Raw genomic sequence first — 27119 nt, 5'->3', positions numbered from 1 at the left:
TGGGTTTCACATAATACTAACTTTTCATGTGATATAGATAATATGGCTAGCCCTTGGTTGAGTGTGAAGAAAGCCTTAGCCACTGCTGTACCTACTTTACCGGTATCCTCACATTTAATCCTCACAATAACTCTGGAATAGCTGGTGGTATCATAATTTGACGATGAAGAAACCAAGTCTCAAAGATAAGTAACTTGCCTTAGGACTGATATTTCATCTCCTTCAGTGTCCTTACTCTTAACTAGTAACCTACCTAGACTGCCTCCCTCTCCTGAGATTGAGAATCTCAGAAGCAGGGAACTTGAAAGTGACATAGAGTTCTTACGGAATGCTTTGAATTTAATAAAGTATTTATTGCTATAAGTAAAATTGATAAACATAACACAAAAATATGATTTAGAGTTATTATATGTATGTTGTCATCAATTCAGAATCTTTTTGATAAGCATTTTCTTTCTTTCCAAATAGTTTGTGGAGAAGTTTCTGTTGGGGAGGAAGAAGGTGAAGGTGAAACTGGTTGGATTGAAGGAGCGGCAATCCTCTTGTCTGTAGTGTGTGTGGTGTTGGTAACAGCTTTCAATGACTGGAGTAAGGAAAAACAGTTTAGAGGTTTGCAGAGCCGAATTGAACAAGAACAGAAGTTCACTGTCATCAGGGGTGGTCAGGTCATTCAAATACCTGTAGCTGACATTACTGTTGGAGATATTGCTCAAGTGAAATATGGTAAGTAAAATGAGCAATACATCTGACACTAAACATAAAATTACTGTAATCTTGTTTATAGTTTAGTATATTATTACTTTTTATTTTAGGTGATCTTCTTCCAGCTGACGGCATACTTATTCAAGGCAACGATCTTAAAATTGATGAAAGCTCATTGACTGGTGAATCAGATCATGTTAAAAAGTCTTTAGATAAGGATCCCTTACTTCTATCAGGTAAAAATTTCTTTTATATCTTTGAACACTTTCCTCTTTCGCAACTATATACCATTGTCAGCAAACACCATTTCCCTAAGAGTCAATAATATAAAGAGGAATCTGTATTTTATGCTACCTTCTACCGTTGTAATCCTTTAGACTTTTTTTGGTAAGCTGACAAAAACATTAGAAATCTTTGAATGCAGAGGTATATTTTGCAAATGAGGGACTAGAGTCCAAAAAATCAAGAGATTTGAGATTCAGTATTCATGCTAGTGCAATGATAAAACTGCAATATAGGCCTATTGATATCTATTGAGTTGGTGTGTTATTCTGTATCATGACTATTTTTAATGCCTATTGAAGTATAAAATTAAAGAATGATTATATGTTTAAAGCAAATTAATGAATTCTCTGTGATGCTCTACAAAGGACAGATTTTTTTTCTTAAGAACTAGTAAAATCCTTAAAGTTTACGTAATCCAACTCCTTCATCTAACTGCTGAAGAATGAGTTTGAGATATAAACTATTTAGTATTATATGACTAACCAACAGTAGGTCTAGCAGTCACACCTCCATCTAGTCAGAATTGAATTTGCAAATGGTTGAGATATGTTCTAGGATTGGAAAAGGGAAGGGTAGGTGAGGATACTGTTTGAAATGGAGGGTGATAGCATGGCAGGCTCTTGTAATAACCTCATTGTTACAGCTTGAACTAAGTTGAACTAAGTAAATATGAAGTGGAAGGGTGGTGGGAAAAATTACAAGTTCGCTTGCAAAACACTGAATGAGAGAAAGCTATAATATCACAAATTGACCCCCAAATCATATTAATTCTTTTAACTTTTAGGTTCTAAGATTCCTGTTCTTAATTTCTCAGTATTCTATATGGAATTTATGAAATTGTCGATCAGAACTGTACTTGTTAGATTGAATTTATACTACAGTTTGGGGAAAGCCAAATGTAGCCTTCTACATGAAGTCTTCTGTCATTATCAGATGTTGATAGATTGTCAACATTTTATACATTGTCAGATGATTGCTGCTGAAACCAGAGTCAAACCTGTGATATCCTCAAGGGTCAATTAAGTTAGAATCACAACTTTGAAGCAAAACCTAAGTTTAACCATAACTTTTTAAGATTTATAAATGCATACCAAAAGAAGCCTATTGCGAAGAACCAGACACATTTATATTGGCTGGAAAGTCTTATTGCAAAAAAATCAGAGTAATTACACTTATAAACACCATTATAAATAGGATAAAAGTTCCAATTCTAATACAGACTTACGTTTCATCAAAAAAAAAAAAAATCTTGAGATGTGTATACTTTCAGTATCCTGTGCCACTTAGAACATTCACACCCTGTTTGGATTTTTCTTTGTATTGGTGTGCTAGTAATTTATACCAAATAGCCAGAAAGAACTTGGATATGTAAGTATAATGTATTAACTCATTCTACTTACCTTGCTGTGCTTCTAAGAAGTTGTAGTTAATATTAACCAAATAAAATCTATAACCTTTCCAAAGGAGAGGGAAGCTATCTAATCATACCTTACCATCACAGATTAACCAGACCACAATGTGTAACAAATTAAGATAGTCTCCTGTTTGCTATGTATAGTGCATGGACTTTTATGTACATCTCACTTATTTACCTAGTGCTTAGCTCTTCAGGTTGATTTCCTTTAACTGAACTTTGATCCTTTCTGTTTTAACGGAGATGACTGGTAAGCTTTGTGTAGACTCAGGTTCCTGACACACCAAGTATACCAGGAGAACTCTCTAAATTTCCCACATTTAAGAAAAGACTGAAATAACTTTGTAGAGTCCCTTATCGCAGTATGGGTGGGAAAGTTTTTCTGCATTTATTTCCCTATTCCAAAAATGTACTAAAAAGCATGACATGCATTTATTTTTAAATTTACTCTCATGATGCCATCTCTGACTGCTGTTCTTGGCTTCTTAAGTTTAGATTTTTAAAAGCAGTATTCAGTTAGTGGTGGGGATATGACCAAGACTTAAAACTGTTTACTTTGCCTGAGCATATTCATTGCCAACATCTGATTACCTGTGGTAAGGCAAAATAGAACCTAAAACATTGGAGTCTGGAAAAAACCAGAATTGTTAAAAGAAATAAGTTGTCTGTTATGCATAATACTTACTGTTTCACTATCTTGAATTGTATTTCTTGTTTTCCCTGCACTTTCACTGGCAAAGAAGCTAATAACTAGTGAAATAATCAATATAGATTTTTAAAAGCAAGAAAGCAGAAGCCTAAAAAACAATTTTGGGTGAGTTACTCAGTAATTAATAGCCAAATATAGATTCTTAAATGCTTGAGTAAGTACATATATTTTATGAACGTACTTAGCAAATATTCCTTGAGCATCAACTTGGTACATAAGATTGTGGTAGATGCTACGTTCAGTATGCTCCAGAAGGTTGTAAATGACGAAATAAAATACAAATCAGTGATAACTGTAAAGTAGACTTTAGTGTAAAAAAAAAAAAAAAAAGTTGCTTTAAAGCCTCCTTAAAACTAACAAAAAGATTAGACTAGAGGGATTAGAAGCCTTTTAGTGAATCAGGAAAAATATAGAGATGTGGATGTACAAGTTGGAGAACTGTAAGCAAACTTCTCAGCATTATAACTAAAGAAGAATATACTCTTTATCCTCTGACAGAACTGGACTGAATATTTGCCTTGACATTTAATAGTTGTATAACCTTCAGGCTGAGCACGGTGACTCGCACCTGTAATTCCAGCACTTTGGGGACTGAGACAGGAGACAATTATTGAGACCAGCCTGGGTGACACAGACCCTGTCTCTACCAAAAAAAAAAAAAAAAGTAGTTGTATAACCTTGGGCAAGTTTCTAGAAAATTAGAATTATAATGGCTGCCAACATGCAAAATTGTTTTGATGGACATAGTCAGAATTTAGTCCATGTTCTCATCTCTGATTCCTAGTTTTCTGTAATGAAATTTTATGTTAGAGTAGCGGATGAGTAAGTTTGTAAGACTGGGTTGGTCTCAAGGTGAGGACTTTGGACTCAATCCAGTAGGCAGTGAAGAATCAGAAATTTTTGAGCCATGAGAAGTATATGATGAAATCACATTTTAGGAAGATTAAAACGGATTTCAGGATGAACTGGGAAGACACAGAGACTAAGTAGGGGGCTATTGCAATTATGAAGGTGGGCAGAAATGAAAGCTTGTGTTAGGTAGAGGTTGTGAAGTTGGGTGTGGGAAATGTGAAATTGGTTGTCATTGATACATACAAGCAGTGTTTTTCTCAGAGAAATGTCCCTCATACCTTAGGTTACAATTAATAATGAGCATTCATTGAACCCCTACAAATTCTAGGCAGTATGCTAAACACTTTACATTTATAAGTTTATATGAGAAATGTAAATCTCATTATATTTCTATGAATTGTACAGACAGGGAACTGAGTTGTTACAATTTACCTAATATTATATGGTAAGTGAGTAGTAGATTGAGCTTTGAACTTGGATATGACTGATTAGAGTTAAAACCTTAAGCATAAGAAACAAGTTTTATTTAATGTCTTACTAAGTTTATTTTATTGATCCAGACATGGTGGCTCACATCTGTAATCCCAACATTTTGGGTGGCCAAGACGGGAGGATTGCTTGAGCCCAGGAGTTTGAGACCAGCCTGAGCAACATAGTGAGACCCTGTCTCTACAAAATTTTTTAAAAAAAATTAGCAGAGTGTAGTGGCACGTACCTGTGGTCACAGCTACTCGGGAGGGTTACTTCAGCCCAGGAGATCCAGGCTGTAGTAAGCCATCTTCACACTGTTGCACTCCAGCCTGGGTGACAGACCAAGACCCTATCTCAAAAAAAAAAAAAAAAAATTATATATATATGTAAATTTTTTTTCCTAAATGTTGAGGATATTATAAACAGTATTACCAAAGTTTGAAATTTGGTGTATCAAGGAAATCTATTAGAATTTTTAAAAACAAACTTATGTTTTTGGTTATAGGTACTCATGTAATGGAAGGCTCTGGAAGAATGGTAGTTACAGCTGTAGGTGTAAATTCTCAAACTGGAATTATCTTTACCTTACTTGGAGCTGGAGGTGAAGAGGAAGAGAAGAAAGATGAGAAGAAAAAGGAAAAGAAAAGTAAGAATAACAATTTTCTATAATTGGTATTTGGAAATATGGCAAATAATTTCTAAGAACTAATACCTTCTTTCAAGAGATTCTGGTATGAAAAATTCTACAAAAAGTTAAAAGAAGATTTTTCTTTTAGACTTAATAGCATGGGCCTTTAGATAATACATCAGTCCTCTTTAACATGGCCAGAGAAATTCAGTATCTACTTGAATACTTGCATTGGCATTCTTCCGTTTATTCTCTAGGTGTAGAATCTCTCCTGTTATCTGATCAGCAAAATGAATTGAACTCTCACTTCCTATTTGCGGATTTTTTTTTTTGCTACTTTAGCAGTAGCTTTCTTTATCAGCCATATTATATTTTGGTTTCACTGAGCTTCTAATCTTCTTCAGCTATTCACATTTCTACTCTATACTTAATGTGCTTGGTTTTTTAACACAAGACTAGGACTTCACTTTGACACCTTACATTTCTCTTGTTATATTCAGCCCATCGTTAGATAACACAATCTTTTTAAAATTTTGATCTATTGTATCTCCTGTCCCTCCAAGTGTTCTGTTATCAGCAGACTTGATAATCATACCATTTATCCACAAGGATCTTACAAGAAACTGTTATACGCAAGAGACATCTCAGAATCTCATAGTTAGGGGCATGCCACTTTTAAAAAGCCCTCCCCACCCTGCTTCGAAGTGTCTGCTGTACCACCCTTCCTTCCCACTCAGGATCACCCCTTCCCTTTAGGTTGACATTTTACTGTGGTTTAGCTACTTAGATTTATTTAATGTTATTTAGGATAGTAAACCCATATTGTTGTTTCTCACATGAATATTTTGAAACATTCTAAAATAACTGCCTGGCTAAAATCCTGGTTTGCTATAACTACAGCAGTGGTTTTAATATTTGAGTGGTTTGTTTTGTTCTTTGAGTTTTGCCATTAGCTATAAAATCTCTATTTGAAACAAAAATGTATGTGAAAAGTTCTAGACTCAGATCCAGGTGGCAAGCCCCCCATTCTAGGTTTTTTTCCTGTGTCCTCCTTGAAGCAGCTCTCAATGTGCTTCCATAGGTTTCTTAAGGCTGAGTAGAATGCGATTTGAAAACCAGCACAATAATGGTTCCATTTATTAAGTGTTTTACGTGCACTATCTCATTAATCCTCACAACTGTATAAAGACTGTTTTTTTTTTTTACTGATGAGTAAACTGAGGTTTATGGAGATTATGTCATTTGCTCTAGATCAAAGTGCTAGTAAGTGGCAGGTCGCACCCTCTTCTGTGGCTCAAGAGTCTACTCTTTTATGCTGTGCTCCATCCTAATACACAGGAGTTGAAAGTCACTGGACGCTGAAGGGAAGTTTGCATCCTCACTTTATTCCACAGTGTCTTTTCCAGTAAGCTCCTTTTCCCCCTAAGTCTTATACACTGGTTTTATTAATCCAGTCCAGAACATTCCCCAGAAGTTAACATCTAATTTGTTGACTCCCTTTTTTTGTTTTGTTTTGTTTTGTTTTGTTTTTAAAAGAACAGGGCAACATTTTTTCATCTGTGGACCTCCAGCCCTTCTCCCATTCCCTTGACTACCTTGGCGATTACTCAGAGGCAGTCCAGGGTAATCTGTCTCAGTTCCCTCAGTGGCCTGGACTGTGGCCCTCTGGTCTCTCCAAACTTGAGCTCATTAAAAGTAGCTAGGTATTATCTTACTATCTCCTCATCAGTCTTGAGCTTCTAGTCCTTCTTGACCATGTTTGTTCCATGTTTTCCATTTGAAGATAGTTCTCCTCGATAAAGAAGCTAGAAGAATATAGACTGAATGGTTCTGCTGCTCTTTGTCATTTTTAATATTGTAGTGCCTACTCCAGACAATAGGCCTGTCCCTTCCTTCGTTACTTTGTGGCTTCAGATACGCTCATCTTTCTGTTTTTTCCAAATATAAGCTGATTTGGAGAGCTACCTTACCTGGTAGTCTCACTGGTTTATTCTGTACATTCGTATTCTAGTTTTACTAAGTTGCCTTTCCTATCTTTTGTACATAAAATTTTTGTCCTCAGTCTCATCAACAGTCTCCTGTGTGCCAGTTGTCTTTTTTGTTTTTTGAGACGGAGTCTCACTCTATCCCCCAGGCTGGAGTGCAATGGCGTGATCCTGGCTCACTGCAACCTCCGCCTTCTGGGTTCAAGCAACTCTCCCGCCTCAACCTCCCGAGTAGCTGAGACTACAGGTGCTTGCCACCATGCCTGGCTAATTTTTTGTTTTTACTAGAGACAGTTTCACCATGTTGACCAGGCTGGTCTTGAACTCCAGACCTCAGATGGTCCACCTGCCTCGGCCTCCCAAAGTGCTGGGATTACAGGCGTGAGCCACCACACCCGGCTGCCCATTGTCTTTTTATAACATTCCTTCCTCCTCCCTCTCCACCCCTGCCTTTTTCTGCTTTCTTAGGGTTTTATTTGGTTTTAAAACCTTCTGTATCATATTTAGGTTTGTTACAGCTTATAAAATAGTGAAGTCTTATGGAAAAATAAAACAAATATAGACACCCTAAATTATTTTGCAGTATTCTCCCATAGGTGAGACTTAAGGAGTGATTGACCCAGCAGATCATCACAAGTCAAATGTTTTCTAATCTGTAGACACACACACCATTGTGTAACAACTGTTATAGAAATGTGAACTACTTCTGCATAATTTAGCATGGCTGTATTCATTTCTTTTGGAAAGCTTTAATTCCCATTTTGTTCCTACAGATAAGAAACAAGATGGAGCTATTGAGAATCGCAACAAAGGTAAATTTAGGAAGACAAAAGTACTGTGAGCTTGTTTTCAGTATATCCAAAGATCTACTGTGTACCATATTTATTCAAAAGTAAGATACATGTGGCAGGGAAAATCAACAATATATGTTAGCTTGGATTAACCTTTCTTCCTGCCGTTGTCTTAGTCATGTTATCACTACTATGTTAATGGTAATAAGATTTTAAGTATGATTTGTGGTACAAGTTGAGTATCTCTTATCCGAAATGCTTGGGAACAGAAGTGTTTCAGATTTCAGATTTTTTTTTTTTTGGATTTTGGAATATTTGCATGTACATAATGAGATATATTGGGGATGAGACCCAACTCCAAACATGAAATTTATCTATACATTGCCATATACACCTTCTACACATTGTCTGATTGTAATTTTGTACAATATTTTTAATAATTTTGTGCATGAAACAGTTTTAACTATGCCCCATCACACGAGGTCAGTAGTTTATGTAGAGTAACTTTCAACTTAAGTATTTCAAGTATTTGAACACTGGTTATTATATAGTTAGTAGCAAAAATGCATAAGAAACAAAATATATAGCATAAATGTTGCATTTATTTAAGAGTCCATAAATAATGCATATTTCTATATACATACGGTTATACATAATCTCTACGTCATGGTCATAAATTATAGGGAAGGGATTTATGTTGTTTAGATGTTACCTAACATAACGCACAGGAAAAGAAATTTAATATTCTTTAGTTCTTAGTTTAAGGACCGTACATGCCTCATCCTCATTACCTAGCACAACATTTTCAAATCTGGTACAAAGTTTCACAACCTAATGTCACTATTGTCTTATTTTCTCTGTGTAGACACATACGTGCGCACGTGCACACACACACACACACACACTCACAAAGCTGAATGCTTATACCTTTACTGGTTTCTGTAAGAAACTGATTTTTTAAATTTCTTTAAAATGTTAATAATGATATGTGCCTTTAAAGTATAGTGAAGTTGTGTTTGCTCTTAAATGTAGCAAAAGCCCAAGATGGTGCAGCCATGGAAATGCAGCCACTGAAGAGTGAAGAAGGTGGAGATGGTGATGAAAAAGATAAAAAGAAAGCAAATTTGCCAAAAAAGGAAAAATCTGTTTTACAAGGAAAACTTACAAAACTGGCTGTTCAGATTGGCAAAGCAGGTATGATATGGAGAAGAAAATTAAGTGTTTTATTTTTAAATATGCTTTCTGCTTGCAAATTGTCTTTTGACACACTTAAGCCTGGAAATTGTTACTTTGTGAATAGAAGGGGAGTTTGAAATATTTTCACTTCTAGCTACAGTGCACCAGGCCCTTTGAGTTACTATAGGTACTTAAAATTTGCTAATAAGCGGTCGGGTTAGGATTAGTGCCTAAGTCTATCCAGTTACAAGTCTATGCACTCATCTCTGAATTTCTGCATGAAGTGGAGAAAAGGCAACCTGTGAGATTATTCAGTTAAGATGAACTAATTATATTTTAATAAAATTTCATCACCCATTTTGCTCATCTTTTTACTGGTTATCTATGAGAATTTTTAGTTATGTCTCTAATGTTAAAGTTCTGCACTGGAGTTATTGTAGTGAGGCTGAAGTTACTACATTACTGCCATCACTAGAAAATACCTGTTAACACAGCTATTCTTTAAGGGAAAAAGCAGAGCTCTAAGGTTAAAAACAGCATGACCTCCAGCAGTAGTATGTTTTTGGAAGAACACTGTGTGGATAAATAAGCATATATTATTAAAATTGCTTAAATTGTATCATTTTACTACTCTCTAGGAATGTGATGGAAAAAGTGATGTTTTTGCTTCTGTCCTCAGTATGCTTATTATTTAATAGCAAATATTTGCTCTTTGTAATATGTAGCCAAGTGGTAATACTGACTCATGTAATGTTGGGGGAAAAGAGTGAATTTGAGGTGGTAAATCCACTTAGTAGACATTAGATTGGAATGTTAGAACCAGATATGTGGACTTAAACCTTTTCTCTTTTTTCTTTTCTTTTTTCTTTTTTTTTTTTTTGGAGACACGGTCTCACTCTGTCACCCAGGCTGGAGTACAGTGGTATGATCACAGCTCACTGAACCCTCGACATCCCAAGGCTCAGGTTATCCTCCTGCCTTCGCCCCCTAAGTAGCTGGGACTACAGATGCACGCTACTACACCCGGCTAATTTTTGTAAATTTAATAGAGACGGGGTTTCACCGTGTTGGCCAGGCTGGTCTCAAATGCCTGGGCTCAAGTGATCCTCCCACCTTAGCTTCTCAAAGTCTTGGGATTACGGGCATGAGCTACTGTGCCCAGCTGCCTCCTTTTTGGGGGGGTTGGGGGTGGGAGACGGAGTCTCGCTCTGTCACCCAGGCTGGAGTGCAGTGGCACGATCTCAGCTCACTGCAACCTCTGCCTCCCGGGTTCAGGCGATCCTCCTGCCTCAGCTGGAGTAGCTGGTATTACAGGCATGCACCACCATGCCCAGCTAATTTTTGTATCTTTGTAGAGATGAGATTTCACCGTGTTTGGCTGGCTGGTCTCGAATTCCTGATCTCAGGTGATCCACCCACCTCGACCTCCCAAAGTGCTGGGATTACAGGCATGAGCCACTGCACCCAGCCAGCTGCCCTGTTTTTTCATACACGTCAAAAAGCAGAGTATCCCACAAGATACATGGTTAACTCTTGGTTTACTAAGTTAATGAAACAGTAAGGATAGAGCAAAAAAAATTGAAGAAATAATAATTCGTACTATATAATTTTATTTATTATAATGTTATTTTTTAAAAACATGGGTTGAGTATTTAATTCCAGGTCTCCCCATTGATCAGATTTTTACCAGTGTCTCTTTAAGCATTAGGGAGCTTGCTTCTTGAACATGTAAAGCACCAGTTTATTCTAAGCTTTGGGTACTTCCTTATCATTGCGTATTATTTTTGTCTCAGTTTCAGTACAAGGCCAAAGATATAATTAAGTCTAAGGAAAGAATCCTAAGTGTTTTTCTCCCAGTTCTCCTGGGGACAAGACTGTACTTGGAAGCAAAAAATTGAATCGGACAATGTCAAGTTACAAGTTAGGTGCAAGAAAGAAGTAACAATTTCTCAGAGAAATTCATTACTATCGAGCAAGTTATAACTCTTTACAGTGGTTAATATGTATCTGGCAGTGGTTAGTGTCTGGAACTTTAAATAATCACATTTTTCTTTCATTTCTATTCTGAAAGGTCTGTTGATGTCTGCCATCACAGTTATCATTCTAGTATTATATTTTGTCATTGACACCTTCTGGGTTCAGAAAAGACCATGGCTTGCTGAATGCACACCAATTTATATACAGTACTTTGTGAAGTTCTTCATTATTGGAGTTACGGTTTTAGTGGTCGCAGTGCCAGAAGGTCTTCCACTTGCAGTCACGATCTCACTGGCTTATTCAGTCAAAGTAAGTAGAAGATTGTTCAGTAGACGTTGTTATGTTTAAACCCTTAGCTGGTATAGAAAATGCCTATCTAGTTACTCCTTTTCTGCTTCTGAAAGTGAAGACTTTCATAAACGTACACTATTTTCTCTAGAAATGTTGTCATTGATGCCCTGTACCTCCCACCAGTTGAGTGTCTCTGTAAGAGACCTGTGCATTCCACATAAGGGCAGCCTTGACACAATACTAAGCACGACTCTGCTAGGCACAGTTCTAGCGTGATTTTCGCTACGTGATAGTTATATTGTCAAGTCACGTCACCTCCTCTTTTCCATCTGTAAAATTAAGGTGAGCGAGTTAGGCTCATGTTTCTAAAAATAAAAACAAATTTAAAAATTTTGATTTCCATGTGTAAAACCTTTCAGTTAGTTCTCATGACAATTAGAGTAAAATGCAAACTCTTTACCGTGGCCTGCAAGGCCCTGCCAATCTGGCCTTTGTTTACCTCTCTGCTCATTCTCTGCTCCTCTGGCCCAACCTCACCAGTCTTCCTGATGATTTTCAAACATCTCAACTGTATTCTTACTTCAGGGCCCACTTGTTCCTTCCTTTGAGTAACCTGCTCTCTTTCTTTATTCATAAGGTCCCTTCGAGTGTCACCTTCCTCTGACCACTTGATTTACAGTAGCTCAGTCCTTCTTGTTCTCCAAGTAGAATACTAAGAGATGAGCTTTGATGGCTTTGCTTACTGCTGTGTACCTTAAAGTAATAATCTTTTTGAAGATTATTAATTTATTTTTATCAATTTTCTATCTTACGGAAAAGGTGGATTGCATTTTTTTTTTTTTTAAACGTAGCTTGGACAATTTTGAACTTTTTTTTTCAAAATGATCTTGTAGGTAAAAAATTATAACCAAACGAAGAATGCTGCTTTTGTAAATTTTCAAATGTTAATTACTAGTTCTCCTTAAGAAACATTGCTGACAGTGAGCAATATTAATTAGTCATTGTTTCTACCTTTCCACTCTTCATTATTAGACCTGTCTTGATAAGAATGTTTTTTGCTTACTGTTTGAGTTTATTTTCTTTTCAGGCATTTAACAACTTTCATTTAAAAAATAAATTGGTAAATGTATCAAAGTGATAAGATATAGTATAATCAGTCATCTATTTGTCCTTTTTTGATATTTTAAAGTAATTTGAAAAATTTGGGGTAAATACAAGTTTTGGACACAGAACAGTCATTTTACCAAACTGTCATTAGTTCATTTTGAGTAGTCATTAATGATACTAATTTTTTAATTGATTAGAACGATACTGGTAGGATTGATTTGTTTTTTGAATATAAAATTAGTAAGAACAAGTTAACTACTTTTTTAAGCCTTTATTAGATGTTTATCTAGCTCTAATGTTACCAATTACTGTTCTTTTCACAGAGGTATAGTCTTTATGGATTCTCTGTTAGTGTTTCACAAAACTGAACATGGTTTCTTTACTGCAAAACTTCATTCTTCTCATCTTTAATATGTAAATCACAAGTAATTTAGGAAGTGCGCATCTGTTTTTCACATATTTTTTCAAGGAACCAATTTTTTTGCAGTATCTTGCATATTAGTCATCACAGAAAACACTTTGTAAAATAACTTCATGTAGTTTTTAACCCATTCCACATTAAGTGCTGAGAACTAATTATAAGGTATTTTGGCTTAAATGCCCTGTGAAACTACTGTGAAAACTGTTGGTTTTTTAGAAATGATTTTTTCTGTTGTAAATGAGAGAAAGAAGTGAGACACAGTTTGCTGCTAAGGATGAAAATGCCAAGTCTGCCAGCATATAGAATAGCTAAAAAATGACTCATTCTAGTTTTGATATGTTAACTCTTTTAGAATTAATAATAAAAATATCAAGCAACTACATACCCACAAGGTCTTTATTTTAGCTGATAAAAGCCATTTTTTCCTTGGAACTGATGTAAGTATCTTTTGTTTTCCACTTAATAGGGAGGCTTAATCCTTTAATATACTCTTACACTACTATAAGTACCACTGTACAGATTGTCATTGCTCTTGTAATGTGAGGACATTTTGCAAAAACCGTTGGAGACATATATTCAGTGTTATTTGTTTATGGATGCAGGTGCCTGAACTGACTTACTAGGTTATGTTATGCAGCAATAAAATGATTGAAACCCCAGAAAGCTCTAGCACTGTGTTTAGCTTATTTTAATAGGTCAAATATGCTAAAAAAAAAAAAAAATTTAGTATTACATTGGTACTTTATACATTGTATTTATAGAAAGCTGGGAGTTTTAGTTCTAATTTTAAAACAATTTGTAATCATTTTAATGTAATGAGGTGATTGGTTTTATATGCAGCTTAACTTTTTTTTTTTTTTAATGTAGAAAATGATGAAAGATAATAACTTAGTAAGGCATCTGGATGCTTGTGAAACCATGGGAAATGCTACAGCTATTTGTTCAGATAAAACAGGAACTTTGACAATGAACAGAATGACAGTTGTTCAAGCTTACATAAATGAAAAACATTATAAAAAGGTTCCTGAGCCAGAAGCTATTCCACCAAATATTTTGTCCTATCTTGTAACAGGAATTTCTGTGAATTGTGCTTATACATCAAAAATATTGGTAAGGTTTTTGAAATAATTTATGTATATAAAAATTAATTTTTAAATCTATAATGATGGGACTATATGTAAGTCTTCAGACCCACCATTACTGTATGTAAAGTAAACTGAACTGTGTTAAGTTTTTAAAAGGCATATATTTATTTATATAATGGTTTTTAAATTTGTGTTAGGAGTGAGGTCTGCTGATCAACATAAACATTGTTTACTTAACGTTTTTCTCCTCCTATATTTTGAATTTCCTGTGTTCAGAAGCTCTCCACCCTTATAAGCAGAACATGTATTTAATTTTAAATTCTTGTTAAACTCATTTTTGAGAAAGATCAAGCTGTCTTACCATAGTAGGTCAGCTCTCAACTTAGAGAAAATTTTGAAGCCTGATTTCAACTTAAAATAACATGTTTTATATATGCTTGCCATGTGCTCTGTTTGGTTTCTCAGTAGTTCCTACCTAAAAGGTGGTGCTTAGACCTTTGTAGAACTAATGCAGTAAAGTAATTCTAGACATGTGCCACGATATAAAACAAAATTTTCAACTTTACAAGTTTTAGAAATCTTATTTGTAACAGAAAGCATACAATGTTATGTTTGACTTAATCTCCTCTAGTGATTTATGGATGAAAATCATTAACAAAAACAATATTGCATGCTGTTCATTAGGGAAAACATACATGAATTGGATGATTGCATTGGAAAGTTATGGGATCTTGGTTCTAGATCTGACTTTGCCTTTTACTAGCTGAAAGTCTGAGCTACCTTCTTTAATTACTGAGTAAAGATGATCACGTCGGCCCTTAATCCCATTGTGATGATTATGTAAGGTGGTATTTCTGAAGGCACTGTGAAGGAAATAAAGCTTCTCACTGCATTTAAGAGAACAATATTTTAATGCATGTACTTTTAATCCATAAAAATTGGTAAAGTAGATTTAATTTTGAATGATTTAGTACTAAAGTTAAGTGAAAACAGGAAAAGGGAATTAAAATTAAGTTCCACTCTGTATTAGGAACCAACTATAAACTTTATACATCCTATATCATTTAATTTTGGGGTCATAAGTGCTCCTGTTTTACAGATGCTGAAGCCAAGGACCACAGCAGTTGGGCAATTGTCAAATTTCATGTAGCTAGTAACTGGCAGGACTGAGATTAGAATCCATGTCATTCTCACCCCAGGCTCCTTTCTACCTTACTTTTCTGTGTCCTTCTTTAAAATGTTGATATTAGACAATTGTTCTGTAATTTTATTTTAGAATGTCGCATTCTGTTTTACATTATAAATTAAATGTTCATAGAGAAACAAGATGATACTAGCTACTAAACCTTTTTCTCTTACAGCCCCCAGAGAAAGAGGGTGGATTACCTCGTCACGTTGGTAATAAAACTGAATGTGCCTTGTTGGGACTTCTTTTGGATTTAAAACGGGATTATCAGGATGTTAGAAATGAAATACCAGAAGAAGCACTGTACAAAGTCTACACCTTCAATTCTGTTAGGAAATCCATGAGTACTGTTCTGAAAAATTCAGATGGAAGTTACCGAATATTCAGCAAGGGCGCATCTGAGATAATTCTGAAAAAGTAAGAGTAAAATGCTTAGATGAATAAATTGCTGACTATAGTTGCTTTATGGAATATCTACTGTATTGTTTTTGTTGTTGTCTTCTTTTGGTGAACATCAGGCATTTGATAGGACTTCAGAGCATTTTAGCATATTTTATGGTATCCAGATATTTGCCCCTGCTATTCTGCCATTTTCACACCCTAGCTTCTCTTATTTCTTAGTATTTTACTATAGGGAAAATAAACCCATTACATTCAGTCTGGTATGTTTAATGATGTATAGTTTGATGTTTATTTTTAGAAGTTGATTTACTTGTTATTTCATATGTAGAATCTTGAAAAAACCTGGGAAGAAAATTAAGTTTATGTCTCTTTTTTGTTTGTTTGTTTAAGATGGAGGTTCCCTGTATCACCCAGGCTGGAATGCAGTGGCGCCATTTCAGCTCACTTCATCCTCTGCCCCTGGGTTCAAGGGATTCTCCTGCCTCAGCCTCCCTAGTAACTGGGATTACAGGCACCTCCCACCACACCTGGCTAAGTTTTGTATTTTTAGTAGAGTCAGGGTTTCACCATGTTGGCCAGGCTGGTCTTGAACTCCTGACCTCAAGTAATCTGCCTGTGTTGGCCTCCCAAAGTGCTGGGATTACAGACGTGAGTCACTGCACCTGGCCTCAAGTTTAGATCTTCAGCGCTCATTGTGGTTACTGGATTCTGAATGTGATACGAGAATTATGGAGTAATTTTTAGAATAGCAAAGCATAAAAGCTGGATCTTGAAAATTCCCCATTTATATCAAAATGAGATTTATCATATTTATGCGGCTGCAGTGTCATATTTAAGTACTCCTGTCATTTTGAATACTAATTTTTCTTTCTTGCTGTCCTTTTACAGACCAGTAGCTTTAATTTTGCTGTAACATGCTCACATATATTTCTCCTGATGTTTATTTGATATTAAAGGTGGTAAAATTATTTTGGTTTCTTTAATTTCATTAAAGAAGTAGAGAACTGGTTTTAAAAAAAATACTGGTGTAGAGCAATTTGGGAAAATTGGAACTCATTTGAAATTACAGTATTTAAAATATTAAAGTAAATATTTAAAATATACTTTTAATTTGCTTACATGTGGATTATAAGCCAGTATTATCTTAATGAACACTTTACAATTAGTTTAAGAGACAAATATATAAATAAATAACTGAAGGCGGCATGTAATAAATTGGTACAAAGCTTTTGGGTGAGAGATCATACTGTAGGGATGGGGCATTTAAGATAGGTTTTGGTATGAAATGAGAACTTTGAGGTTAGGGAAACCACAGCAGGTCGTATTTGGGAGGGGAATATCTGGTTGTATAGTTCAGGTGAATAGTGATGGGCTTTTGTGGCACACAGGCCATATAGAGCTTTCTTCTTGCCCCAGTACACTCAGTTATCTGATTTCATTGTAAAAGGTTAGAAATTTGTTTCATCCCTGGCTTGTGGGTAGTAGATAGATGGTTTAGAAGAGAATTTTTTTTCATCAAAACTGATCATGCATTGACTCTTCCTCTGCAACTAACTAGCTTTGGGATATGGGGCACATTCTTCCCTTACTTCCGTTTTCCTCGTCTGAGAGAGGGGTTGATGACCACCAACTCTGTGGCACTTAAATGAAATAATGCATACCAACTGTCTAGCATGAAGCCTGATGGACAGTAAACATACAGCAAGTGTTCCCACAGTAATATTTGCATTTTGATGTGGAGACTTTTTAAATATTGGGCTGAGCAATTAAAATTAAATAAGCCAGATAATACAAATGAAGTATTTTTTTCTTCAAGTAGTAGAATCATCAAAGCTGTGATTAAAGATAATTCTTGCATTAGGGAACAAGGTGGGTTAGAGGGAAAAAAAAATCAGCTACAGACAGATATCAGTTAAAAGGCTATTGCTGTTACAGTAGCTGTAGCTTTGTAGCTTGAAGTAAGAACCAGAAGGAAGTAGTAGCAGGAGAAATAAAAAGGAGTGGACACATTGAGGAGGCTGTTCAGAGGGGAAATGTATAGGACTTAGGAGCTAATAGTAGAGAGATGATCAGGAAAAATAAGTATTAAAGTGAAATTTTAGACTTACATCAAAATGATTAGGGTAATGTTGATGCACATTACATGGGCAGTGAAGAGGCAGCTTCCAGGCTTTCATCCCTTAAGGTTTAGGTAGTGATAAAACATTTGGGTAGAATTTTTCAGCAGTGATGGAAAGCTTTGAAAAACAAAATGGAAGATGCGGATTTGGGAATTACCTCCCTAGAAGCAGGAGGAGATGGCATCATCAAGGGAGAGGAGTATAGAGAGGCGTTATGAAAAACAGACTTTAGGTATATAGTGTGATTTTTATTCATTATATAATGAAAGAAAAGGTAGTAGTGTCACTGAAAATAATAATTATTTTAGCATTAACTCTCATTCTGATAGAATGCTTATTTTAACAATAAGTTATTTTTTTTCTTTCATGGTTAAAACAATATAGGTGATGAAACAACATCTCAGGTAAGGGGTTGACTACACTTGGCTTTTTACCTTAAAAGAAGAACACATTTGTGATTTTGGTGTTATTTAAAACTAATGTCTGATTCTGTACCAAAATGGTGAAGTATATATAGTTTATTCTCCTTTGCCACCCAGGGATTCTTTGAAAGCACTGCATTTCCAAAAGAGAAGGTTTAGAGAAGTTCTAGAGTAACTGCTAAATGGAGAACTATCAAATGAGAACCATACATATTAGTTCTGTTTTGTAAAGGGGAGGGTGAAAAGTGAATTTAAGTCTATAAAAATGAATTATATGTAATTCTCTAAATTCCAGATATCAGATCCCATGATTTCTAGGCCTGCCAGTTCACTTAAATGGCATTAACCATTATTTTTTTTAAATTATTGATGTTTGGATTCAACATTTCCTTTTAGGTGTTTCAAAATCTTGAGTGCTAATGGTGAGGCAAAAGTGTTCAGACCAAGGGACCGTGATGATATTGTAAAAACTGTGATTGAACCGATGGCATCAGAAGGCTTGAGAACCATATGTCTTGCATTCAGAGATTTTCCAGCAGGAGAACCAGAACCAGAGTGGGATAATGAAAATGATATTGTCACCGGCCTTACATGCATTGCTGTTGTGGGGATTGAAGATCCTGTGAGACCTGAGGTGGTGAAACATTCTGTGTTCTGCATGTGCAGAATCTCGTAACTATAGAGGACCTAGGCCTTAATTGTAACCAGTTTTCTAGTAAAATTCTTGGTGTTTGTGATTTTTTTTTTTTTGCTGTGTGAACCCAAGATAAGTGAAATAATAGTACCTACGGTGCCATATGCTAGCTTTTTAAGTGAAATAATAGTACCTACGGTGCCATATGCTAGCTTTTGTGGTTTTTAAAGACAGCCTGTCTTTGGGATCCTATGTGTTCATAGCACCATAACCTAGCACAGTGCCTTAAAGTGGGTAGAATTTTCAGTTATTATTTATCTTAAATAATAGGTGCCATTAAGTTATTTGTTTTCAGTCTCTAGACTAGCATTGTCTAGTAGAGCTTTCTGTGATAATAGAAATGTTCTGTATATTGTTCAGTACAGTAGCCACTCGCCATGTGTGACTACTGACGTCTAGTTTTCAGTGGGTAGTGCAACTGAAAGACAGGATTTTAAAATTTTATTTAATTCAAATTAAAATATCTTGCTAGTAGTTGTCATTGGATGGCGTGCAGCTCTAGACTGATTTCACTCTTTAATTTTTTTTTTTTTTTTGCTATTTGGTTTTTCATGTTTTTTAAGTTTGTTGAACAACTGCTGTGTGCCAGGCACTATCTTAAGGTACTTGAGACTTAAGAGTTTTGAGATCTGATCCCTGGCCTCAAAGAAGTTACTGTCTTATGTGGAACGAACCAAACACATGATTATTGCAACCCAGTATATTAGTACCTTGCTGGGTATATACAGAGCATGTTATATGAGCAGGGAACACGAGTTCCCAACTTACCCTAATAGCATCTTTTTATTGAGTTCTCACTGTGTGCCATATACTTAAGCCACATGCTTTACATGTAATTTTTTTAAATGTCTAACTTTGTGAGGTATGCATACTATTACTCTTACTTGGCAGATTTTTAAAAATCGAGAATGTATAGAGTGTTAGTACACCTAGTGTGTTAAAATACCAGCTTTGTCTAAAACACAGGTGCTTAAAAGACTACTGTGCTGTATTAACCACTGGAGGGGTCAGGTAAGACTTCCTAGAGGTTAATTACCTAATCTGATTCTTAAGGAGGAAGTATTATCTAAACCAAGAAAGAGAGTGAGCAGTTAAGTATGTCTTGAGCAAAGAAGCAACATAAATAACAGCACTAGCAGGAAACCACTGTTGTTCAGTGACTTTATCAGCTAATTGATTCAAAACCTAGTATGTAGCACTCTTCTAGGAACTGGAAATACTGCAGTGACCAGAATAGTCTTGAGATGTATATTCTAGAGGAAGAAGACAGCTAAGTAGGTAGAATGATAGATACATGGACACCGTGTCAAGTGAAAATGAATTTTGGGAGGAATAAGACTTGGTGCCTGTTCTCATAGGCCTTATATTCTGGGTGGCAGGATGGCATATCGGGGGGATGATATTAAATAAGACAATTACTAGTGCAAAAGGGCTATATATATAAGATATGCACAGTGTAATGAAATAAAGTAATGGAGGGAGACTGCATTAGGAATTTCTGAGGATATAGCATTTGAGATGCAATCTGATGGTTCACAGTGGGTCTGCCATGTAAATAGCTGCAAGGAGAGCATTCCAAGCAAAATGAGAAATGCAAGTGAAAGTGAGAAAAGTATTTAGCTATTTTAAAGGTGGAAAGGAGGCCAGTGTGGCTGTAAGTGTAAAGAAGAAAGGGGAGACGAGATGATCTCTGGCCTTACTGGGCTGTGAGGGCTCTGAATTTTCTGAAATTCAGGCTGGGAAGTGAAATTATTTATGTTGTTAAAATACTATTTTGGTTACTGTGTAAGACAGGGATTAGAGATGAAGAAGAGTAGAAGCAGGGAAGTTAATGAGAGTATTGCAGTGATCCCAGGCAAGAGATGATTATGGCTTGGCCTACAGTTGTGGCATAGGAGATGGAAAGAAAGGAACGATTTCAAAGTGAGTGGAGATAGAACCAGTAGGAAGTAATATATTGGGTTTGGATAGTCCATTTTTGACATTGTTGAGGTGTCTGAGACATCCAAATGTATGTCAAGCATTTGGACCTCAGAGTCTGAAAGTGGGCTAGTCTGAAGAAATCACTGATGAAACGAAAGATCTTTTAGAGAAAGTGTGTAGCTAGGGAAGAAGGCTTTTATGACTAAGAGGTTGCCACAATTAGAAGTCTTATAAAGGAGATGGAACCAGTCTCTAACTTGTATAACTTGGTGGCTGGTAGAGGGTTACCAATGTAATAAGAGAATCAGAAACAGCAGCCTGTTGAAAGATGAAGATAAATTTGGTTTGGGGTTTTGTAATTTCAAATGCTTATAAAATAGCCAGGTGGGTAATATTTGCCATTTGGTCACAGGAGAATCATTCAGAGGTTGTTTTTTTGTTTTGTCTTGTTTTTGTTTTTTTTAAGGAAGAGGTCTTCCTATGTTGCCCAGGCTGTAGTACAGTGGCTTTTCACAGGCAGGAGATCATGGTGCACTGCAGTCTCAAACTCCTGGCCTCAAGCAGCCTCCCACCTCAGCCTCCTGGATAGCTGTAATTACAGGCACGCACCACTGTGCCTGGCTTTTCAAAGTTCTATACATTGACTTATGGTTTAAACTTTAACATTAAATCAGAATATCTGCAACTTTCATTCTTTGGAAGACAAATCAGTCTATTATCATGCTCTTGGCATGCAGTTGATGGAGAGTTTTATCTTTTTAAAGCATGTAAATGGCACTTGTTTCTCAGTATCACAAAATGAGATGGGTATTTATATACTAAATTGAGACGATGTCATATGAAACAGCTTTCTCTGAGTTTCTCTATTTTGTACAGTGCAGTTCTGGTGGAGGGATTCTTGAATAATTAGATGTCTAGAACAAATCCAGTTTTTATTGCATATGTATAAGTACTTGGCCTTGCTTTAGTTTCTTAAATGTAAAAGTAGAGATAGTTTGTGAGTTTTAAGCTGGAAGCATCTGATGATTAGTAGGCAGTTAATAAATGTTAGTGTGCCTTTCTTATGTATTATTTGCCACATAGTTTTAACCTGAGACCAATTTCTCCCTTTTACTCATTGTTTCCCTGTCCAGATGATCCTGGGATACTACCTAATCAAGGACTGCTTAGATATAAAAATTTAAGATAGATTTTATCTCAAATGAGATAACAGGAGATACATACATGTATAAAACAAGTGTTTTTAGTGTAAAATATATATATATATATATTTTTTTTTTTTTTTGAAAAAATAATTTCAGCAGGCCCTGTCCTTTTGCTCATCACTCTGGCACTAGGACCTAAGCACAGTGCCTGGCATTCAGTAAATATTAGTTTGAGTAAATGCATGTGATGTCGCCCTCCAATTATTTGAATCACTAAGAGTTGACTGGGTAGAGGAAAATAACTTTTATGATGTAAATCTTAAAACTTATAGATAAATATGTATTTAAATTGCAATTAATTACATTGCATACATGTTTTAAAACATGGTACCCTGGGCCAGGCATGGTGACTCACACCTATAATCCCATTACTTTGGGAGACTGAGGCAGACGGATCGCCTGAGCTCAGGAGTTCACCTGGGCAACATGGTGAAACCCCATCTCTACTAAAAATACAAAAAATTAGCCGTGCATGGTGGCATGCACCTGTGGTCCCAACTACTCAGGAGGCTGAGGTGGGAGGATCACTTGAGCCTGGGAGGCAGAGGTTGCAGTGAATCAGCATTGTACCACTGCACTTTATCCTGGGTGACGGAGTGAGACCCATCTTGGGGGAAAAAAAAAAAGGTACCTTGTCTGGAATGTGCACCCCTTAGAAAATGTCCCCTTGCTATTATCCCAAAGATATTTAATTCAGCAGTTCAGTAAATACTAAACTCCAGTCACATGCCTGGTGCTTATTTGTTAAATAAACAAAAGGCATACTAGGTATTGATGATGCAAAGATAAGGTAAAGGTCCTGCCTTCAAGAAGCTCATTGAAGATTCAGGTAAACAATAACTATAGTATGACTTGATGACCTGTAATAGAGGTATGTATAAGATGAAGGTGCAGTTTTGTCTATGTAGACCAAGAAAGCTCCAGATAAGTTAGATTTACACTGGATTTAGGATAGACTTCACAAACAGGTAGACTGCAGTCCAAAGTTAGCCTTCAGTCAGATTATCTTTGTTGGGGGAGGGGAGGTTAGAAACATTAAGTATGAAGAGATTTTGCACAAATCTGTGTTTCTTCCTTTTGCAATTACAGGTTCTGTTAACATTGGGCTCTCATTCCATCATGGCAGAAATAGGCTGGAGCTAAATAGCTCTTTCATTAGGCATTTGTCTTGGGGGTTTGTCATTTTCAGCATATTTTCTTCGTGTATGTTACCTCCATGATCCTGTAGGCATTTTAATATGCAACCCCTGCTCCAGTAGGATCCGTGTGGATTTTCTGGTTATAGAAAAGCAGGAAAAGATTTTCTAGGTGAAAGGAACTGTAGTAGTACAGGCACAAACAGTGATTCTGTTACACTGAGAACTTTGTGATTTGTGATAACAGCTGAGGAATCATCGTGTATTTTAAGAAAGGGAGTATTTCTGTTTAAAAAAATAAACTCTACCATCAAGTATATCATATGTTTTAAAGGGGGAACAAACTTTAATTGGCAGGGTACCAATTAAAAAGCCATTGAAGTAAGTTGGGCAGCAAGCAGCAGAGACATGATGCAGGGCAAATTTGAGGTAGAATCCACGGGACTTACTGGCTTCTAAGGATGTAGGATAAGAGAACTGAAAGAAGAAGTACAGGTGACTCTTAGGTTTCTGCTAGATAGGTAAAGGAAACATGGTTTTGCTTTTAGACACCTGAATCGATACCCACTTTTCAGGTGGAACTATGAATCCTCTTACAGCAAGGTAGGGGCAGGATGTGGATTCTAAAGTCATTAGAATATGATGGAATTAGATGGAAATTGAAGGTATGGGAGTAGGTAAGGTAACACTTAAAAGATACAGATTGTGAGCCACCCTTAGCCCTAAACAAAAGAATACCAACATTTTACTCGGGTGTAATCTGGGTAGTAAAACCAGAAAGGTAGAAAACCAACCAGAAAAGAATTGCCTAATGGTTGCCAGGGGGAAAGCGTGCTTTAAAAAGCCTTCTGTAAATAAATCCTGCAAACAAATTAGTAGATGACAACTGAAAACGAAGCCTGAGCTAAGTCTGGCAGTGGAATTGGAAAGAGGTTATTGAAAATAGTGCAAGAAATATTGAGTATTGGAAATGAAATCAATCATGAAGTCATTGTATCATTGTCATCATTTGGGGGACTATAAAATAATGCAGTTGTGTGCAGTGAAATGTTTTTCCCTCTAAAAATACCAATTTAACTTTGTAATTTTTTTTTATGTAAACCAGGTGCCAGATGCAATTAAAAAGTGTCAGAGGGCTGGAATTACTGTGCGAATGGTCACTGGTGATAATATTAATACTGCTCGGGCCATTGCTACCAAATGTGGTATTTTACATCCTGGGGAAGATTTTCTGTGCCTAGAAGGTAAAGATTTTAACAGAAGAATACGAAATGAAAAAGGAGAGGTAAAGATTTATTTATTTTTTTTTTGGTTGACAGATGTTTAATATATTAGGAATTTAATTCAACAAACACATATTGAATACGCACTATGTTAGGCACCATGCATGAAATAAATGCAGTCTATACCTTAGGAAGCAAAATACTAGTGTTCTAAGGGATAAAAGAGAGAAGTAATAAATTGGTCCTAAAGGAAGTAAACATTTCTTGCTATGAATGCTATATGAAAGTAGTGGCGATGAATCTAGGCCAATTTCAGAAGTACAGTATGTATAAGGGAGTAATGGGAGATGGGTTGGAAAGGCTGATATGGAGCATATTTTAGGGGACCCCAAACTCTGAACTTCTTATGCTCAATTAAGGAAGTTCTATTTTCATAGGCGGGGGCGGGGGGGGGGGGTTAAATTTGGTCTTACAATGATAAATAAAAAACAATGGCTTTTAAACCTGAGTATGCATCAGAGTCACCTAGCAAAATTATTAAAACATAGACTGCTGGGCCTGCCCCACAGTATTCGCTAAGGTAGATCTGGGTCCATGCCCAAGAATTCATGTTTCTAACAAGTTCCCAGGAGTTTCTGATGGTGTTGTTCTGTGGACCACACACTTTGAGAGCTACTGATAAATATGCCAGATAGCTCATTAGGATTTAAGAAACTATGTTTGGGCATATTTTAACTTTAATAAAACATTTATAGATTGAGCAAGAGAGGATAGACAAGATTTGGCCAAAGCTTCGAGTACTTGCAAGATCATCTCCTACTGATAAGCATACACTGGTTAAAGGTAAGTAGATTTTTCAATTATTTCACAATTTCTTAATACAGAAATGTGTTCTGCTTCCTAAAATAGTAATAGGTACTAAATATTCGATTGAGTAATGGATATCATGTTTTAATAAAATCTAAATACATTTCCTTTGATATCTTAGGTAAATTGTGTTCCTAAGTGATTATCTGAAGTGTTTAAGACAGGATATTGCTCTGAATATGCCCTTAGTTTCTGAAGTAGGTTCTCACCCAACATCTAAGCAATTTCCATTTCTATGTTTGTTTAATTATTTATTTTTAACCTTGAGTCTATAAAACCGAATAGTCAGGATATTCTTCAGAATCATCTTATTAAAGAGTAATGTTTTTATAACACAAATATTTACTTGTATTTAAGGTATAATTGACAGCACTGTCTCAGACCAACGCCAGGTTGTAGCCGTAACTGGTGATGGTACAAATGATGGCCCAGCACTAAAGAAAGCAGATGTTGGATTTGCAATGGTAAGAATTTACTCATTTAAATATCCAAACGTAATTTACGGACTGGTTTGTTTGTTTGTTTGTTGACTGAATTACTATGGATTTTAAACACTGTCCCTCAAGATTAGTTTGAGGGATAATTAATAAGCCTAAATTGGTTTATAAGTCTAATTAGTTTATGCATTAGCTTTATTTGATGTCATGAAATCTCACTAGATTGTTTCTTTTGAACAATTTAATAATATTATATGTTGACTTTGTATTCTGTTAATTTTTTAATGTCTGTCATCTTACCTGAACCTTTAACAACCCTTTTACGCAGGACACAGGCTTAGAACAGTTGTATTTAAATTAAAAATATAATTGAGACTTTTCCATTCATCTACTCAATTACTCTTCAGTTATTTAAAAAGTAATTGAATACCATCATTTTATATGTAATCTTTTTTGACTGAAAAAAGCCTACCTGTTTTCCCCAAAGTCCTCAATTTAAGTATTTTATTTTCTTTGAGTTTCATTTTATTTTTGGAAAATACTGGTTCATAATCACAATTCTCAGATCCAGAACTATCAGGAAACTGAAATTTTTAACCTAAATTTTGCAGCAGACTCATTTGATTGCAAAATTTGTTCTGAACTGATGTGAGGCTGTTATTTGTCCTACTTAGTGTGAATATTCATAGCCATTGTAGAGATTTTAATGTGGTTTTTATGGGGTGCTAAGCTCTTTTGGGAAAATTGAGATACAAGGTTATGTGTCTCATTATCTTTCCAAACTATGAGAGACTGAATTCTGAATCACAATCTGGCCCTAAGGTTTTCAGATGAGAGATTGTTTTTGTGTACAAATGTTTATTTGCATAATTTGTCCCCCTGATATTTTGCTGCTAAAATAGAAATTTAGAAGATCTACCATGGTGGCAGCCTTTCAACAGGAGTGAGAGAGATGGGGAAAGGAAATTATGGGTAAATTTTCCTCAATCAAAAGCAGTGAATCCAAAGATCCCCCACCCTACCCCATCCCAAATTTAAATAGTTGGCAGCTGCATTGGTAGGAGCTTCTGAAGACATGTGAAGCATAGCTGAAGAGGTCTATGGAATAATTAAGTGCTCTTACTTTTGCTCTAGGCAAACAGGCTCGTTCCCTTTAGGAACATAGGATCACTCACTGCTGCTCTTGAGCATTTAGCAGGATTTTTATTGCTATTTACATTCTGACAGCTGACCAGAAAGGCATTTATGTAAAATGAATTTTAAAATAAAAAAAGCTTTCTTCCCAAAACTTGAATGTAAGGACAATGGGCTTTAAGTAAATACAGGTAAATGTAATCAAACAAAAACACAGTACACTGGCTGGTTGGTTAGTGTTTTTTAAGCTCTTTACGGTTTTAGGCCCAGTTTTACCACTTTTTTTTTTTTTTTCTTTTTAAATGATAACGTGAAAAGTCTGAATTTAGTTCAAAAACAGACTGGCCATGATGGCTCATGCCTGTAATCCCAACACTTTGGGAGGCTGAAGCGGTCAGGAGTTCAAGAACAGCCTGGCCAACATGGCAAAACTCCATCTCTACTAAAAAAAAAAAAAAAAAAAAAAAAAAAAAAAA

The 27119-nt window shown here is 35.8% G+C and overlaps 1 protein-coding gene across 1 annotated transcript in view; it reads left to right on the top strand.

The window, feature by feature from the left end:
• Window positions 1-27119, top strand: part of ATP2B1 (ATPase plasma membrane Ca2+ transporting 1) — a 117275-nt gene that overhangs the window by 69804 nt on the left and 20352 nt on the right. The window contains exons 4-15 of the mRNA XM_025401652.1: window positions 469-723; window positions 813-938; window positions 4939-5079; window positions 7832-7858; window positions 8870-9031; window positions 11085-11299; window positions 13677-13919; window positions 15256-15497; window positions 18421-18658; window positions 24088-24267; window positions 24961-25048; window positions 25430-25536. Of these exons, the coding sequence (XP_025257437.1) occupies window positions 469-723; window positions 813-938; window positions 4939-5079; window positions 7832-7858; window positions 8870-9031; window positions 11085-11299; window positions 13677-13919; window positions 15256-15497; window positions 18421-18658; window positions 24088-24267; window positions 24961-25048; window positions 25430-25536 (2024 nt within the window). The remainder of the gene's footprint in view (window positions 1-468; window positions 724-812; window positions 939-4938; window positions 5080-7831; window positions 7859-8869; window positions 9032-11084; window positions 11300-13676; window positions 13920-15255; window positions 15498-18420; window positions 18659-24087; window positions 24268-24960; window positions 25049-25429; window positions 25537-27119) is intronic.

This window comes from Theropithecus gelada, chromosome 11, assembly GCF_003255815.1.
Source record: "Theropithecus gelada isolate Dixy chromosome 11, Tgel_1.0, whole genome shotgun sequence".
Classification (NCBI taxonomy): Eukaryota; Metazoa; Chordata; class Mammalia; order Primates; family Cercopithecidae; genus Theropithecus; species Theropithecus gelada.
Note: the sequence above shows the minus strand (reverse complement) of the source record. Positions and strands in the feature narration are given on the sequence as shown.